This window comes from Panthera pardus, unplaced genomic scaffold, assembly GCF_024362965.1.
Source record: "Panthera pardus isolate Hobbes unplaced genomic scaffold, ASM2436296v1 HiC_scaffold_27, whole genome shotgun sequence".
In the NCBI taxonomy this organism is placed as follows: Eukaryota; Metazoa; Chordata; class Mammalia; order Carnivora; family Felidae; genus Panthera; species Panthera pardus.
Genome location: NW_026526843.1, coordinates 92192463 through 92211616, shown reverse-complemented (window position 1 = coordinate 92211616; position 19154 = coordinate 92192463). Strand labels below are relative to the sequence as shown.

The 19154-nt window shown below is 40.0% G+C and overlaps 1 protein-coding gene across 1 annotated transcript in view; it reads left to right on the top strand.

Moving 5' to 3' along the window:
* The first annotated feature begins 582 nt into the window (after nt 1–582).
* The window catches only part of LOC109248000 (cytochrome b-245 heavy chain), a 33686-nt gene continuing 15114 nt past the window's right edge, over nt 583–19154 (top strand). Inside the window, exons 1-6 of the mRNA XM_019417267.2 lie at nt 583–710; nt 3020–3115; nt 4395–4505; nt 12881–12965; nt 15769–15914; nt 18001–18191. Coding sequence (XP_019272812.1) covers nt 666–710; nt 3020–3115; nt 4395–4505; nt 12881–12965; nt 15769–15914; nt 18001–18191 — 674 coding nt within the window. The 5' untranslated portion in view covers nt 583–665. The remainder of the gene's footprint in view (nt 711–3019; nt 3116–4394; nt 4506–12880; nt 12966–15768; nt 15915–18000; nt 18192–19154) is intronic.

Genomic DNA, 19154 nt, shown 5'->3' with positions numbered 1-19154 from the left:
TTTATAGGGATTGAAATGTTATAATCAAGTGAATTTATTTGTATATTGAATTATATGTGTGTGGGGGGGGTCTGTGTTTACACACATGTATGTATCAATTCATATGTACATATATGTTTGTCTATATATGTATGTGTGTATATATGTGTATGCACACATACACATATGTGTCTTAGAAAATTGGCACGATGTAAGTATGCTATAAACATCAACCATCATTATTGTTATTATTCTTCTCAATGAGACTGTAAAATGCTGCTCAGCCTGTCAAAAGATATTTAATGATTTTTACCCAGCACAGAGTCAGGGCTTGTTAAAAATTGGTACTTGATAACTAGTTGTCAAAAAGTTAATTCCGTGTGTAAAATCTGTACCATCATTGGACTGATATTTGTCTCTCAGTTGTGGAAATTGGTTTCGTTTCCTACTATATTTAGTTATGACTGGATTATTACAGACCCCTTTTCTGCAGTGTTTTTTTCTTGTGGTTTAAAGATTTAAAGTTCTTATGGAAACAAGATTTTCAGTTGACCAATGATTAGCTAATTTCTGATAATAGAAAAGGAAACTGATTGCCCCAAGGCTGCTGTTTTCATTTCCTCATGGGAAGAAGAAGCAGAGCAGAGAAGAAGGGCAGACACACAAAGCATTGATCCTCTGTCACCATGGGGAACTGGGTTGAAAATGAGGGACTCTCCATCTTTGTCATTGTAAGTACCCATGAGAGACAAATGAGAAGTTCTCGAACTTGTCTGGGTTCTCTCGGAAAATGAAATAGGGCAAAACTTTTTGTTTCTTTGTCTTGTTTCTCTGAGAAATTGTGTTGAAACTAATTTACTGTGTGAACATACTTCTAATCTGTAAGCCATAAGCCGGACTGAGTGCATTCTTCCAAACTTATTAATGGAAAGACTGTATCTGGGGGCTCACTTCACCTACTTTATTTCTTGAGTCTTTGGGAGTACTAAATTGGCCAGCATCTCACTGAGGGAGTAGAAGACATTTTATGTTAATGATCTCCGAGTCTAAGTTGTTTATTGGTATTTACTCAGAGGCAAATTTCTCTACTTTTTATGTGTTTATACCACTTAAAAATGGGTAATCGTAATTTTACACCATTTTCCAAATAACAGGTACAAGACTGGCTCATGTATGGAAAATTGGCCTTTATTCAGTAATTACACCAAAAATTATTGAAGGTCTCAACTTTCTTTTTTTAAAAAGTACTTTTTCTCTCTGATGTAAACTTGAGCTGTTTACGAGGTTTATAAAAATTCAAGGGAAAGTAATTGAAATAAACTAGACTCATATACACAGTGGATATATGATATATATTATATATATAAATCAATATAATCCATCTCGAGAAACAATTTTTGTAGGTGAGGATATGGCTAATTTTCAAATAGGCATGTTAATCTCTTTAGTTTTTTAACATAACAAAGATGAACTATTATTTTAAGATGGCAGTCTCGGCAAAACAATCACGGGCAATTGGGAAGACAGAAATGTGACTTATAAATAGCCTTTCCACTTGATCTTAGCCAAAAGGCCGAGAAGCGATATATAAATAGCCTTTCCAAATAGCCAATGGAAGTATTATATAGATGTTAAAAAGAACACCTACGACTGGAATTTTTGAAAGAATTTTTCATGAAGTAAATACTGAGTCTTTGAGTTGTACACACAGAGAGGAATTAGTGGCATAAATAAAGTAAAAACAAGAAATATCACGTCAAACAATTAGGCCAAACCAACGTTCTAATGCAATATAGAATTCTTCTGAGGACTCAGACCTGTTAACTTGATTTCTTACCACCATTTTAAGAACAGATTACTCCTACAGAAACCAAGTTCATGTTTATACTTTTAGTTCCTACCAGAGTTTTCCCCAGGAGATGGCCTCCTTCTAAATTACACACTCATACACCTGAAAATAAAGACACAGCTTGGAAAGCAAGAGTAAGAATGACAAGGTTAGGTAATGGAGAAATTGTTTTAGTACGTTCTTCTTAAAGAGAGATTGTTCTCAAGCACCTATGGACATTTAATAGCGTCAAAGCACAGGTAAGAAAAGATCACTATAGAGCTGAAGGTAGAGGACTGGGCAGTGTTACCATGTAGTCAGTTCTTGGGATGAAATGAGCAGTCAAAATGTAGAAGGGTCTCTTTTTTTTTCCTTTTCATCCCCCCAAATGCCCTCCTTAATGCCTGTCACCCATTTAACCCATCCCCCCACCTACTGCCCCCTCCAGCAGCCCTTAGTTTATTCTCTGTATTTAAGAGTCTCTTATGGTTTGCCTCCCTCTCTGTTTTTATCTTATTTTTCTTTTCCTTCCCCTATGGTCATCTGTTGTGTTTCTCAGATTCCACATATGAGTGAAGTCATATGATATCTGTCTTTCTCTGACTGACTTATTTCATTTAGCATAATACCCTCTAGTTCCATCCTCTTAAAAAAAAATCCCATGCCCCTCACCCCCTCATTGATGCTTAATATCCCCTCTTTCAAAAGTTTGGCAAAACTTACCAAACAGAATTAAAGACTCCACATTTTACCTGATGCGACTCTCACTAGCTGGGGGTTGGGATACCGTGTGGGGGAGGGAGGCACCCGTGAGAGTAGAACACGACGTCTTACCGATGCGGGGGACAGCACAGTAACATCTTCCTTTCCCTTCTTTTTTTGAGAAGACTCACCTGCCATTATCTATCTGTCTAAAGCTAAGAAGAAAAGAGGAGGCAGAAGAACAGAGGGGAGATAGAAAGATAACAACCTGGTGTACTGGCCAGTAGTAAAACAATCATGGGTAACAAGACAAAGTGGAAAGGTCAATTACAAGGTGTAGAGGCACTGTTGTGGGCAAGAGCTGGCTTTCAGCTGGCTACACCCAGCTTTCTAACCACCTTTGTTGAAGGCTAGACTTGGGGAAGCCCTGACCCTGGTCTGACACTTATCTTATGTGAAATCTGCCCAGTGAAATGTGGAATCTTTATGCAACTATTTCTCTTTGTGCAGCTAATATGGCTGGGGATGAACGTCTTCCTCTTTGTCTGGTACTACAGATTCTATGCGTTGAGAAGGACATTCTTTTACACTCAAAAACTTCTGGGGGTAAGTATAAGTCCCATCTCATGCAATATTGACTGGCTCACGTTTCTAATCAAAGATTATGGTTCATATTCCTTTCAACACTTTAAATAAATGTTCTGACCAACTCGAACAGCACCATCAGCATTGCCCCCTCCATTGCAACCACCTGGGCAAGAAGCTTTAGGCCTTCCAGCGTGGGAGAAACAAAAAGTGTGTCAGAGAGTCCCAGGGGCATCCCTTCCCTCCCAAGGACTACTGTGCCACTGTTTAGTTTAAAGAAGAAATCTAATACCAACTCTGGCGTGGCAGGCAAGGTTGGAGAGATCAATCCAAGGGTGACATGGGTGGGACAAGTGAGTCTTCCCGTGTTCTTTAAATCATCTGATTCCTGACACTTTTGTGCATGGTGAGCCCTGGGCCTGGTAGCATGTTGTGAAATTGTCTTCAGGAAATAAGCCTCTCCCTACAGATGCAGCCTTTGAGGAACTTGCCCAAGGGTCGCTTTCACTGACTAGGCCAGCAGAGGAAGGCCCCCATCTTTCCTTGGATCCATTGCATTCTTGATTTCCTTGATCTGCCAGGGTTCTGCTTCATGACACATGAAGATAATTACGATCACAGCTGCCCCCACAGGAAATCATTTCTTATATCATGCTGAAACCATGAATTCATTACTTAATACTAATGATAATATGTATTATATATCACTTGTATAAATAATTATAATACATAATCATACTACGCTATTATAGCTATTGTTAACTTATTCACATTGATACTGAGGAGGAGGATTTCCCTTTTCTTCCCTCTCCAAAATAGGCAACTTATTTAGGCATCACAGAGAACAATTATAATGCCAAAGCATTACAACATACCAACCGAGGTTACTTCTGAAGTGAGTCTAAGTGCCAAGAAAATCTTTAGAAAGCCCCAGTTTCTATACTGAACCCTAATTAATGATACACATGCTTAAGTACTTAGGGGAAAGTGATGTCTGCTACTTACTTTGAAATGCATCAAAACTAAGCTGTGTTGATGGATAGACAGAGGGATGGGTAGATGGATGGATAGATACGTGATAGTGGAATCTGGGAGTTGGGTAAACAGGCATTCATTGTGAAATTACTTCAAATTCTCTTTATGTTTGAAAATGTTCACAGTAAAATGTTGGGGTGGGAGAGAAGGGCCAGATTAAAACAAAGGATCCCAGCAGGCCCTAAAGGTAAACTCTTAGCTCTGAAGGACCTTCCTCCTCAGATAACCTGATACCTTTCCCCACTCCCTATCCTGCATCTTCCAGATCGCACTGCCATTGGCCAGGGCCCCTGCAGCCTGCCTGAATTTCAACTGCATGCTGATTCTGCTGCCAGTCTGTCGAAATCTGCTCTCCTTCCTCAGGGGTTCCAGTGCGGTAAGAGCAAACATTTACAAAGTTGAATTTTGAAGTTTGAAGAAAAGCAAACTAATGGTTTGTGAGGATTCCAACCTCTGTACAATATGCATGAGCCAAGCCATGCCTGATTCTCCATTTTATTTGTATATTCATTGTTGATGGAGCTCCCTAGGACAGCCATTTAACTTGGAATAGACATAAAAACAACAACCCACCAACCTACACCTCAAGAAGAGCAATAAAACACTTGCGCACGTGTGCACACACATACACACACACACCAGACATCTGTAACATATTACGGGCTTTGTGACGCTGACATGGGATTTGGGAATTGATCTTACAGTGCCATATTTTTCAAAATATTTAAGTCAGAGAAAATCTCTTTGTGGATAGTGTCCCAGGCAGATGGAATCAATGAGTGATGAGTATAATGAGGGTGACTAAGAGGTGTCAAGTCCATGGAATTGAGGAGTTCAGAGCTTTCTAAATGCTCAGGGATTTTTTTAACCCTCACTTCGACAAGTTTGCGAGCCCCTAAATGTACTATGCTAGAAGAAATAAAATATTATGTAAGAATAAACTGTGTAACCTATACAATGTTATGTGAATTTATTATTATTATTATACAAAGATTAGAAACAAGGCACTTATAATCTACTTAGATCTGTGTACCCAAATAAATATGATACAAAGCAAAATATGATGGGTTCCACAAAACATTAGACGTAAGGGGCTATATTTATTTGGTAAAGATGGCAACAAATACGGGCATATAGGGATAAAATAAGCACTAGGAGATGTAAATGAGAGAGAAAGACATCCTGCATGGAGAAAATGGAATGGGCCAAAGCACAGAAAATAGTGAGGAAATTATATTCTTGAAAGCCCCATATAAGCATGACATGTGGCTTCTCTTTGGATTTGTTGGCTATTCCTGGCCACACCAAACAGTGTAGCTAGGAAAAGTTAGGGATTGACGTCTTGGTGGGACCCATTCTACTGGATGATTAGTAACTAATAGCCTCTGTTTTTCTTCTTAATAAAATGTCTATGTTTTATATTAACTAGCTTTAAAATATCTCTTAGGTAGAGATAATTTATAGAAGAGACCAGGGAGCAATCCACTTTGATGGGGGTGTAGGGATTGTAAAGGGCAGGTGTCTGAGGTAAGGCAGCAGAGGAGAGCTGGAGCTTTGCTGGTAAACTAGGACGTTAAATGTATAGCTGAGAAGTTAATACTTAATTTGGCAATCACGGAATATTTGGGGGAAGGAAAGTGATCTAAACTGTTGATAACAAGTAGAATTTGCCTTGAATTCTGCCTTGTTTTTCCTAGTCTTACTAAATTTGCTGGTTGATTTATAAATATAAGATGAGCAGGACACAGCTAACAGTAGACATTGATTACAAGGGTTCCTTTGTTTTTTATTTTTTTAATGTTTATTTATTTTGAGAGAGAGAGGGAGAGAGAGAGACAGAGCACAAGCGGGAGAGGGGCACAGAGAGAGGGAGACACAGAATCAGAAGCGGGCTCCAGGCTCCAAGCTGTCAGCACAGAGCCCAACATGGGGCTCAAACTCACAAACCGTGTGAGTCAGACACTCAACCAGCTGAGCCACCCAGGCGCCCCTGATTACAAGGATTTCTAAATAATATTCTCAATCACAAAGATCAAATTCCATTTGATTTCAAGTTCTATCAATGAGCCACCTAAAAACTACAGTGCTTGGTGTATTGTAGGTACCCAGTGAACATTTGCTAAATGAAACTCATGCACTGTAACTTTTTGTTTTTAGGAAGGCAAGATTCATTTTTGTAGCCTTCCTCTTAGCCCCGTTTGAATACTCTCTATTTACAGGAAGTAAATCCTGAGAAACAGGCAAAGTTTTCACCAGGAAGGCCCATTAAGAAATCCTTGTTACCTCACAGGCCCAAATTGCACTGCCATTGAACGGCCATGACCCATGAAAAGCACATGTCATAATGGCTGCGTTTAGGCTTCTTGTGGTCCAGGAGGGAAGATCTTCATGAGGGTCTTCTAAAAGTATATATAAAAGTATATAGCAGCACTCTCAACAATAGCCAAATTATGGAAAGAGCCTAAATGTCCATCAACTGATGAATGGATAAAGAAATTGTGGTTTATATACACAATGGAGTACTACGTGGCAATGAGAAAGAATGAAATCTGGCCCTTTGTAGCAACGTGGATGGAACTGGAGAGTGTGATGCTAAGTGAAATAAGCCATACACAGAAAGACAGATACCATATGTGTTCACTCTTATGTGGATCCTGAGAAACTTAACAGAAACCCATGGGGGAGGGGAAGGAAAAAAAAAAAAAGAGGTTAGAGTGGGAGAGAGCCAAAGCATAAGAGACTCTTAAAAACTGAGAACAAACTGAGGGTTGATGGGGGGTGGGAGGGAAGGGAGGGTGGGTGATGGGTATTGAGGAGGGCACCTTTTGGGATGAGCACTAGGTGTTGTATGGAAACCAATTTGACAATAAATTTCATATATTGAAAAAAAAAGAAAAGAACTAGAGTAATATTTAATATACTAATAATATTTAATATATTTGTTTTATTTAATAAATAAATTTATTTATAAAAATAAATAAAATTTCATGGTTATAATAATTGTTTATTAATATATTAACATGTTAATAATATTTAATATATATTAAATAATAGAGTAATATATACTCTAAAAGTATATATTAATTGACCAAACCTGTCAACTGCTGAGTTGTCAGTCAACAAATATTTGTTAAGTGCCAGCTATATTCTAAGCACTGGGGACACATGGTGAGTAAAGAGTAGGATATGAATGGGCCATGAGCTCAAGGAGCTTAGAGTTTTATGAAAGAGAATAAACACGTGATTTCAAAGTTAGAAACAGTGATGTTCTTATTTATTACATATGCTACTGCCACCATCCTACTGGACATTAGTGTCAGCTCCTTTGCCTGAGTTCTGTAGATTCAAGGCTGGCTTTTGTACTTTCTCCCAAATTTCACATAAACGTCTAATTTAGGTGAGTTGAGTTCATGGCATGTGTGGTAGGACCAGGTGTACACAAAATAGAACTTTTATGTTTCTGTAGCGGTCACGTTAGAGAAAGTCATGTTATACCCCATTAAACATGCACTTCTTTGTAGTTCCATTTCTCACTTAAATTTTTTTTCTCTCTTAAAGTTTGAATGGAGCATAGAAATCTGCTGAGATGACTCACTGATCTCCCTTACACTTGAATGTTAGCTTAGTGAGATCGGGCAAGGCTCTAGGTGACAGTAACAGAAGAGAAACTTCCCTTTAGAAGTCAATGGCAAAAGGCCAAGAGGTAGTTCAGTGAGGAAGCCACGGGACATGACGGCAGCTTGGGTAATTAGGAGGCGGCTGGTGATAATTCAGAAGTGACTCAAAAGAATAAGAATGGTATCTTTGTAAGGAGGAGGGACAAAAAAGCCCTGGGCAGTCACAGGCAGCAAAGCCCTTCCTTCTCACCCCACCAACCAGCCGCCTTGCTCCCTTTTCACAAACGGCAAGAAATTGTATCTGGAAGCCCCATATAAGCATGTCTTGTGGTTTTTCCTTGGGATTTTTTTTTTTTTTTTTTTTTTTTTTGCCATCCTGAGATACCATAGAGGGTAACTTGGGAAAATTAGGGATTGGTGCCTTGGTGAGACCCATTCCTGTCCTGGCCCATTAGTGACTAATGGCCTCTGTTTTTCCTTTCATGAGATGTACATGTTTCATATTAATTAGCTTTTTAAATTAAAAAAAGAATTTATAAGTTTATTTATTTTGAGAGAGTCAGAGACAGCATGAATGGGGGAAGGACAGAGAGAGAGGGAGAGAGACAGAGAATCCCAAGCAGGCTCTGCAATGTCAGCGCAGAGCCTGATGCAGGGCTCAGTCCCATGAACCGTGAGATCCTGACCTGAGCCAAAATCAAGAGTCTTTCACGTAACCTGTCGAGCTACCCAGGCACCCCTTTATTAACTAGCTTTTTTAAAAAAAAAAAAAAAAACACTACCTATTAAGATCAGACTATTACCGAATGGACCTTTTTATCTCCCAAGCACATTTCTCCATTGTTCTGGCATTCAATTTCATTTTCTGTAACAGTCAGATGCTCAAGCTGATAGGGGGCATGAGAATCTATGGTTGCAGATTTCCCATGATCTATATTGATGATGATAAAGGTAGAACTCTGTAGAGACACTGTAGAGGCCACTTCAAAACTACTTTCCTTTTCTTCCACTTCAGCATGCAGGAGCCAGTGTATTTTCTCCCAAAAGTTTCAAAATAATTTGTCAGGAAGAAGAAAAGCAAGCAGCATGGCAAGTATAGACATGTGGGTAAATACCTCTCTATAGGTTTATAATAATCATCTTAGGTTCTAGACTAGTGAAAATGTAATTCATTTAACCAAATAATTACCAAGGGATTTTTTTTTTACAGTATATGATATATTACTCTGTGTATAGGAAGATTACTCCACAGCTGGGGAGCCAAGCCCTACTCACTGAAAAGTTAAATCATGATACAAGAAAACCCTCAAATATTTATAAAGCACTTCTCAGTGAATCTATGAAACAGATCTATGGGGAAAGAACTACGATAAATATATAGGCAAGGAAGTTAAAAACTGAGCGTATTATTCAATGTCACATAGCTAGGTGTTAGAGCAGAGATCCAACATGGGTATATTGGATGGCAAAACTTGCTCTCTGAAATGTAATTCAGTACTGGTTTCTGATCCCGCTAATTGCCATTCTCTCTGTCTTAGGACTCCAATTTGTCTGCCATCACCCCAGTAAGGGCTATAGTAATTATCTCTTACTATGTGACAAATGTCCACAAATTCAGTGGCTTCACACAACCCCCATTTATTAGCTCACAGTTTTGTAGATGAGAAGTTCAGCACCCTGCAGGTCTGCAGGTGGTTGGGTTCTCCACTCAGCATATCACAAGGCAGAAGCCAAGGTGCCTACTGGGTTGACTTCTCAAATGGAAACTCTGGGTTGAAATCTTCCCAGCTCATTCTTGTTGGCAAAATGCAGTTCCTTGCAGTTGTGGGACTGAGGTTCCTGTTTCCTTGCTGACAGTCATTCAGGGTCTGGTCACAGATCCTAAATGTCCCTGTATCCCTTGCCATGTGGCCCCCCCTCCATGTTCAAGCTGGCAACATTGCACCAAATACTTCTTGTGCCTTGAATCTCTGAATTCTTCAGTCTCTGTGTTCTAGACCCAGATTTAAAGGGTCATGAGATTGGTTCAGGCCCATCCAGATAATCTTTCTCATAAGGTCAACTTGGGACTTTAATTACCTCTGCAAAGTTCCTTTTGCCATATAATGTAACAAACTCATAGGAGTGACGTCCTATCATATTCACAGGTCAGGTCCCACTAGCACTCAAATGGAGGAGATTATATAATATCATTGGGGATCATCTTTGAATTCTGCCTACCTCGAGGACTTTAAGATACTATGGAGGAACCTAGTGATTGGGAAACAGGAAAAATATATTTCCTTAAAATTGTAAAGAGGGGCGCCTGAGTGACTCAGTCAGTTAGGTGTCTGGCTTTGGCTCAGGCTATGATCTTGTGGTTTGTGACTTTGGGCCCCACGTCGGGCTCTGTGCTGTCAGCCCAAAGCCCACTTCAGATCCTCTGTCTCCCTCTCTCTGCCCCTCCCCTCTTCTCTCTCTCAAAAACATAAACATTAAAAAAAAGAGAGAGGACACCTTCCTTACCTCGCCTTGACCCAGTAGGGTCACTGTAAATAGGCATCAAAAAATTCTTTAAAAAATTTTAAGGGGCACCTGGGTAGGTCAGTCTGTTGAGCATCCAACTTCGGCTCAGGTCATGATCTCACAGCTCATGAGTTCGAGCCCCGCGTCGGGCTCTGTGCTGACTGCTCGGAGCCTGGAGCTTGCTTCTGATTCTGTGTCTCCCTCTCTCTCTGCCCCTCCCCCACTTGCGCTCTGTCTCAAAAATAAATCAACATTAAAAAAAGATTTTAAAAAATTACATTAAAAATTTTTAACAATTTTTCACTAACAGAAATGTAAACTAAGTGATCTCCAACAGGAAACCCTTATTATGAGAGCCCGAGTTACTGCCCAGCTCCACCAATGGACTCTTAGTCGTAGCTGATGCTGTTGTGTCAAGCAACAGTTAGTGTTCCACTAATATTCCCTCCCCACTTCTGGTTCTGCAGCTCATGGGGCAGCTGCCTTCTGGAAGCCCCAGTCATTCTCTGCCTCGGAATTTTCTTTTAGCCTCTCCTGGGGCAAGCCTGAAATGCCAGGGAGTTGATGCCTTGGGACTAGCCCTCAGCCAGTGACAGATAGGAGTTGTTGGATGAATACCTAAACTTTGTAATCCCTCGGGTAAAAATGAAAAAAAAAATCCTCTGGGGCATTTTCTACACAGTCTCTCAGAGTCCTCGGATCAGCAAGACTATGATGACATGATATATGTTTTGATATGATATGATATGATATGATATGATATGATATGATATGATATATGATAGTGGTAGCTGATCTGATTAATATACCTTTCACTGGTTTCCTTTTCTTCCTAGTCTCACTTCCCCTGACATTGTTTTCTGCGATCACCTTGCAGCTGAGTACTTACACTTAAAATTCTCGTCTTGGGTTTTTAGACACATAGAAAAATAGTGGCGATATCTTTGCAATTGGTTTAGTGGAAAAGGGTATGAATGTTGAAGAAAATAGACTTGGATCCCAGACAGTGTGAGACTTAGCTTTAGGTTTTTTATCTGTAAAATGAGGATAATGATCCTTAACTTGTTGCCACTGAATGAGGTAATGATTTTGCGTAAACTGTCTGGCTCACAGAAAACATTCGATAAAACCGAATTCTTTGTTCCTTTCTCTGGAATCCTCAGTATCTTCCTCACTGCAATCCCAAGAACCTGTTGTCATGTTCCCATGCTCTCTGTAGATGTAGCTAACTGAGAGATAGTGGAATAAGCACAATTTTCCACACAACCACATTCTTTTCCTATAAAATCAGAAAATTTTATTGAAAAAATAAGCAAACCAAAAATTAAACATCTTTAGAATAAATTGAATGTGTTTAGAACCAGATGCTTATAATACCTAAGATTGTCTTTGGCACTCGGCTCTTCTCAAAAGGTTCTTTGTATCTCTGTGGCAGTACGTTTAGACTTGAGAACAAAACAGCCAGAGCGAGCATTTGACCGGTTTCTAGGAGGACAAAGCTTTGACTCAACCATAAAGCAGGGTGTTTCTTTTTCTACTTTGGGCATTGACCTGAATCAAGATTCACACCCACATCTTCTAACATGCATCAGTAGGACAGTTACGCCAGAGTACTGACCAAAATACTATTTTTAATGTCAGACTAATCATGCAAGGTATGAAATATCAGAATACTGATACTTCTGGCATCCGATACTCTGGATTTAAATCCCAGCTCTGCCACTTATTAACTATGTGACCTAAGGCAAGGTGACCTCTCTACGCCTTTTTTCCTAATCTGGTATATAGTGATAAAAATGGTACCTCCCTGATAGGATTGATGTAAGAATGAAAAGTGTCAAAATGCATATAAAACACTTAAACCAGCTCCTTGCACAAGCTCTTTACAAATATTAGCTATTGTTATTTTTGCTATTATTATTTGTTTAATGATGTCTCCTTGTGATGTTTATCAACAGAGGCAGGTGGAAAATTTTTTCTCCTCCCATAGTGTATGTCTTAGAAGGATGTTGTTCTCAAACTATTCACTTGTTCTAGAACTGTTCACTTGTCTGTGTCCCCATTAGACTTTCAGGGTCTTGTGAAATGCATACACCTTTTCTCTTGGAGGGAATCCTATTAGCTTGCCAGTATTCTGGGATAGCTGACACTTGAATCTCTCAACTGACTAACACTTAAGTTACTGGTTAACATCTTCACGAGGATGAACCTTTGCTAACTGCCCAGGGTGGGACCGTGAGAGCTCACATACATTCTGGGGCAGGGGAAAGTGATGGAGAAGACAGAGAAGAGCTCTCCCCCTTCAGGTCCAGGTGAAATAGGCAGAAACGGATTGTAGGGACCTAAGGCTTGCTGGTCAACAAACCTTAGGCTTCTTGGGCTGAGCTGGTTGTGCCTGTGTGTGGTTACTGCAGGGACCTATCAGGTATGCCACTTACCAGCTGTTTGACCTTGGGAAGATGACTACACATATCTGAGCCTCAGTTTTTTCATCTGTCAAATGCGTCGAATGACATCGTTTTTAGGGTGGTTGTGAGAATGAAATGAGATGATATGTATCTACTGCCTGGCGCTTGGAAAGCCTTCTTGTTACCAATTACTATTTTGTTCTTTTCCCCTTAATCCAAAGTGCTGCTCAACAAGAATTCGACGACAACTGGACAGGAATCTCACCTTTCATAAAATGGTGGCATGGATGATTGCACTTCACACTGGTAAGCTTATTAAGATATTTGAGACTGCAAAGAAAACTTGGAACCAGAGAGTTCCCTCTATTCCTAGATACCTTTTTTAAATTTGGTTTTTATTTATTTCTAATTTTTTTAATGTTTATTTTTGAGAGAGAGAGAGAGAGAGAGAGTCAGAGTGTGAGCAGGGGAGGGGCAGAAAGAGAGGGAGACACAGAATCCGAAGCAGGCTCCACGCTGTGTGCTGACAGCACAGAGCCCGACACGAGGCTCAAACTCATGAGCCTTGAGATCATGGCCAGAGCAGAAGTTGGATGTTTAAACAACTGAGCTACTCAGGCGCCCCTAGATACCTTTTTTAAAATAAGAGATCAGCCTTTTTAGGTAGATCAAGTGGTGATTGGATATGTTGTATTTTTTAAGTTTTAAAATTGAAGTATACATACAATATTATAATACATACAACATATACATATACAATACATATAATACATACAATATTATATTGGTTTCATGTGTATGACATAGTGATTCGACAATCACATACACTATAAAATGCTCACCATGATCAGTGTAGTTACCAATAACACAACGTTATTACAGTATTATTGACTATATTCCCTATGCTGTACCTTATATCCCTGTGAGTTATTTGTTTTATAACTAGAAGTTTATATCTCTTAATCTCCTTTACCTATTTTGCCCATCCTTTCACCCCCAACCCCTCTGGTAACCACCAGTTTGTTCTCTGTATTTATGAATCTGCTTCTGTTTTATTTGTTTGTTTGTTTTGGTTTTTAGATTCTATGTATAAATGAAATCATATGGTATTTATCTTTCTCTGTCTGATTTATTTCACTTAGTATAATATCCTCTCTAGGTCCATCCATGTTGTTGCAAATGTCAAGATCTCATTCTTTTTTTATCGCTGAGTAATATTCCATATATATATATATATATATATATATACATGTATGTATATATATGTGTATATGTATGCACATACATGTACGTGTGTGTGTGTGTATATATATATATATATATATATATATATATATATATATATAATAGCGTCTTCTTTTATCCATACCAGATGGTTGAATTTGATTTTTAACTCTGCTATCGGACACTTAGGTTGCTTCCATAGCTCAGCATTGTAAATAATGCTGCTCTAAACATAAGAGTGCATATATCTTTTCAAATTAGTGTTTTCATTTTCTTTGGGTAGAATCCCTGGGTCAGATGGTACTTCCTTTTTGTTTTGTTTTTTTGTTTGTTTGTTTTTTTGAGGAGCCTCCATGGGGTTTTCCATAGTGGCTGCACCAATTTACATTCCTGCCAAGATATGCTGTACTTTTTGAATGAATTCTGTTAAAAAATATTCATCACTCTTTCTTTCATCCCACTATTAGGATTTATTCAATTCCTAAAACTTTTTTTATCTTAGGCTCTTCTGACAAAATCCCAGCGTCTTCACCCTTTTCCACTCTTTTTAATATAAAAAAAATTTGTTAGTTCACAAACGAGAGCTTTTATTTATCCATTACAAAAATACTAGGTTAAACATTTAGATTTATGGATTTCTTGCAGTAATGCTGCAGGGGCCACAACCCGTAAGTTGAGAAGATATCTTATCTTAAGGGTAAGGTAGCCCTTATCAGCTAAGCATCTTCTTTATTATTATTGTTATTATTATATATAATAGGTATACATATGTATATATGTATGCTATATTATGTGTTGTTATTATTATCATTATTAAAGTGGTGGTGTTGGCACAAGGGATGCATCTGGAACCCTTACCAAATCTCCACTAATTCACTTAATAAATAAGGGCTGTGCCAGGCGATAGTCATGCACACAGGCATGGTGATAAACAAAGGAGACTTTTATTCTGCCCTTAAAGAGTCTGTCCCTAATTTGAGTAAAATAGGCTTAGATTGCAGGTGTTTAACTGGGCGTCTCTTCTCCTATTAGTAGATCATGAAGGCTTTCTGTGGCAAACAAAATGGCTCAAAAGCAAAATGCATGATAAAATCTTATTAGAATGTAACATAGTGTAATGGTTAAGGGCATAGATTTGAGTGCCAGATTGCTTGGATTTGATTCTTAACTCTGCTACTTCCTAGCTTGGTGATCTTGGGCAAGATATTTAAGTATTCTATGCCCCAGTTTCCTCATCTGTAAGATGAGGTGATGATAATCGTCCCTACATCATTGGATCAATATAAGGATAAAGTAATTAAAGGCATGTATAACAGTTCTTGGTACCTAGTAAGTTGTATGTTAGTGCTTGTTAAGTAAGGAATGCAATTTTTAAGAAGATATTCACTGTTATGGCCATTGGTTTATATCAGATCAATAAAATTTGTTATCTTTCTGGAGTAATGTCAGAGTCAGGTGAATGGGTCCGCTAAAGGCATATATTACATGAGAGTCTTCCTGTTTGAACATAAATATATCAGGGGGAGAGAGGCAAAGAGAGCACATCCAAATATCCTCAGAGACCAAGGTTACTTTGTAGAATCTCAGAACTTGATCGGATCTTTAGGATGGTGTCGTTTTGCACCTTCATTTCACAAATGAGGAAACCAAGACCAGAGATGTCAAGTGATTTGTGTATGATCACACAACTAGAGAGTAGCTTACTGACTCGAATTGTCTTGCCCCTGTGGTCTGGAGACCCAGTTCTTATTTGTGAGTGGCTTGGGCCATCCCTGGGTCTCCTTATAACTTATCATAGAGTCAGGGGCTATAGGCAGAAACCCAGCTCATAATAAAATTGTACATACCCTTCACCCTGTTTGTTTCTCTTCTCTGTCCTCTTCAGCGATTCATACTATTGCACATCTGTTTAATGTGGAGTGGTGTGTGGATGCCCGATCCAACAATTCTGATCCTTATTCAATAGCACTCTCTGACCTTGGAGATAAACCTAATGAAACTTACCTCAATTTTGCTCGACAGAGATTCAAGGTAAGTCTCCTATTTCCTGATTCAGATGTTCCCTAGACCATTAAAACTGAGGACTAGATTTCAGTGAGTGAAGAACCGCACTTGGCCAGAACAACAACAGTGACAAAAGTTGACCATCAGGGGGACAGTTCTGTAGTTTCTAAGAATGTGGGTACAGAGGAAATGTCTCCCACACTCCCGACCCCACGTGTGGAGGATCTCTAGAAGTTTTCCAGCTCCTTAAGCTCACCTGTGGAACCCGGAGTAACTCAGGCTCACCCATGACAATGCCCACCATCAAAGAAAGACAGGAACACACATCCAGTCAAACAAAGTTGGGCTTATTACTTACTGCGGCAAAAGAGGCCTTGCACCATGAGAAAGTCTGGGACATTCCGGGAAGGTGTTAATAGAGGCTTGTTAATAGAGGACATGGACTTGTGTAAGGTGGTTCTGGAGGGGTTTAAGAAAGCAAAGATCTGCTCTGGATCAGGTATGTTCAAGAATTGGGGGTCTTTCTAGGATTGGGTATCTTAGGAATGTTTCTCCAGGAGGCAGAAGGAATAGAATGGGGCTAAATCTGTAATTGGTAAAGAAGCAGCAGTCACTTGTGTTGTTGTCCCGGCTGAGACATAATTCTGGAGTGGTTTTATTTTTGTCTCACTCCACCACAGTCACAGAATGACCTCGTCTGATGCGGGTGTTCTATGCACTTGGTTATGTGAAACAGGGAACACTCCGGCCTCGGTGTTAGTATGAGGCTGGCCACTGACTGACAGCTGTCAGAGATGCTTTTCTTCTCTCTTGCCTACAACATCTGAGGGGTGGCCTATGTCTGCTAACCACCATTCCGTGAGAAGTCAGGTGCACTGGGAGTACTCAGCAGTCTTCCAGGGGCAGCCCTTTGGGGCATCCACGGCAAGCCCTGCTTCCCTTCCAACAGTGGCTAAAGCTCCAAGTAAGTCATCCTCATGTGCTCAATGGCTTGGGAGGATGGCCGAGTCAAATTACTATACACCCAATTGCAAACGTGTTTCCTTGTGTTTAGCAGAGTATAAGAAAAGCCCCTTAATTTTGCAGAAATAATTCTCCTCGGGCTATCGTGAAGAAAATACTTGCATCAAAGAAAACAGAAATTCTTTTTCTGTAATGTCTGGGATAATTTTCCTTTTGTGTTGTCCGTTGTTTGCACAGTGATGTGTAAGGAAGGCAATGTGACCATACTAGGTGGGCTGACACTGTCATGCTCTGCCTGGATGTCTCTGGACCACTTTTACTCTGTGCTCCCACACCTTTCTGTGTGTTTTCACTTTTGATTTCTGAGACCTGCGTTTCTTCCTCAGAGGACCACTCTGGGGCTATTGGAGTCCCTTTGTCCACAAACTCAGAGAACTGAAAGGGCCTGATGGCTACCTCTCTGAGGGCAGCCCTAGCCAAAAACTGATGGGGGCAGACCATGAAAGCCCATCCTCCTTGTCTTGAGTCAGGATGAACTCTGACATGTGACTGAGTGTCCACAGTTCCTCGGCAGCATCAGGTGGGAGCTACCCTCTATATAAAAAAAAAAAAAAACAGCCTGCGATCACCCTCCTTCTTTGACTTGTTCCTCTTTTGTGATCTATTACCCATCTTCTGACCAGTCTCTTCCTGGAGCACATGCACCCTCATCTCAAGGTCTACCTGCTTCAGGGGACCCCAGCCTAAGACGTCAGGCATGTCCAGAATACATTTGCAAAACAAAGTACTGTGGTCCTTTCCAAACCAAAGGGAGAAAGCGCTTCAGACCCTTTTAGGGCATCTTCTACTTGGCTGATTTCCTTTATTCGATCCTCCCTTACAACTATTTCAGTGTATCAGTTAGTACTTCCCATGATACCTCAGCCACGTAAATGTTTTCAAATTGAGAAATATCTATTCCAAGTCTGTATCTCTCTCTAGAGAGGGAATACCTATGGCCCTATACACTGGAAAGTTTATAAATAGGTAGTCCTGCATTTGAGAGCCTACCAGTAATGTGTGTGTGTGTGTGTGTGTGTGTGTGTGTGTTCATGTGTGCGTGTGTGTGCGTGTGTGTGTGTGTGTGTGTGTGTGTGTGTGTATTTTACAGAATCCTGAAGGAGGCCTATATGTGGCTGTGACTCGGTTGGCAGGCATCACTGGTATTGTCATCACACTGTGCCTCATATTAATTATCACCTCCTCCACCAAAACCATCCGGAGATCTTACTTTGAACTGTTTTGGTACACACACCATCTCTTTGTGATCTTCTTCATCGGGCTCGCCATCCACGGAGCTGAGTGAGTGTTTAATTTCCACCGTCGAGTACTTTAAGTCCTTCAGTTTCCAGGTGTGATGCTGTTAGAGGCACAGTGGCCTCCTTGTCTACGTGTGGGCAGCCTGTCTGCTGATAGAATATGAGGGGACAACAGGGGTCAGTTTGAGAGAGACCACTCCGCAACATTTTAGTTTCTTCCACCTGGTTCATACCTATTATTTCTTTAGTTATTTAATAATAGCTATTATTAATGCAGTTATTTCTAGCAAGCTTGAAAAATGCACCAAAGTTTGAGTGTCTTTGCAAGTGTATAAGACATGTTAAGGGTGCTGGAGGGGTCTTGGATGTCTGCAGTGATGTTTCTTATGGTTTAATCGCTAGGAAATTAGTCCAACTCCCAAACTTGAGGGGCTAATGATTAAGCAGGTGAAAGCGTTTGCTGTCGTTCAATGAGTTTTGATTCAAGCTGGACATTTATTGATTGCCTACCATGTTTGAGGGCTGATCTCAGGTACTGTGGGGGAATACTAGAAGGAAAAATACATGGTTATTGCCTTCCAGCCTTCTAATATGATAAAGGTAAGAGCTCTCTTCTATTGAGCACTTGTTATAGACATGAAATGTTTCTTTTAGGTAGAGATGCTCTCACATCCCCATTTCCTGGGGGAGATTGTAGACAAGGAAACAGATTAACAGAGGTAAAATATGTAGCCCAAGTCACCCTGTTTGTAGAGCACCCTGTCAGCTGCTCTAAGGCAGGCTGTGACAAATACTTTCATAGAGACTCAGTGCCTGCATGTGTGGTTGGGACAGTTCCCTTATTGGGAATCCTATTTAATATCAGGTTTCCTTTTTATGCTATTTCACACCAGCTGGTTCTCACACCTGCACACAAAAGTAGGCGTGGGGAAGTTCCCTGGTGGGTCTGAGGCTCTATAGCTAAGCATGAAGGGAGTAGATACTCAAGGCTCAATGACTCTGCTGA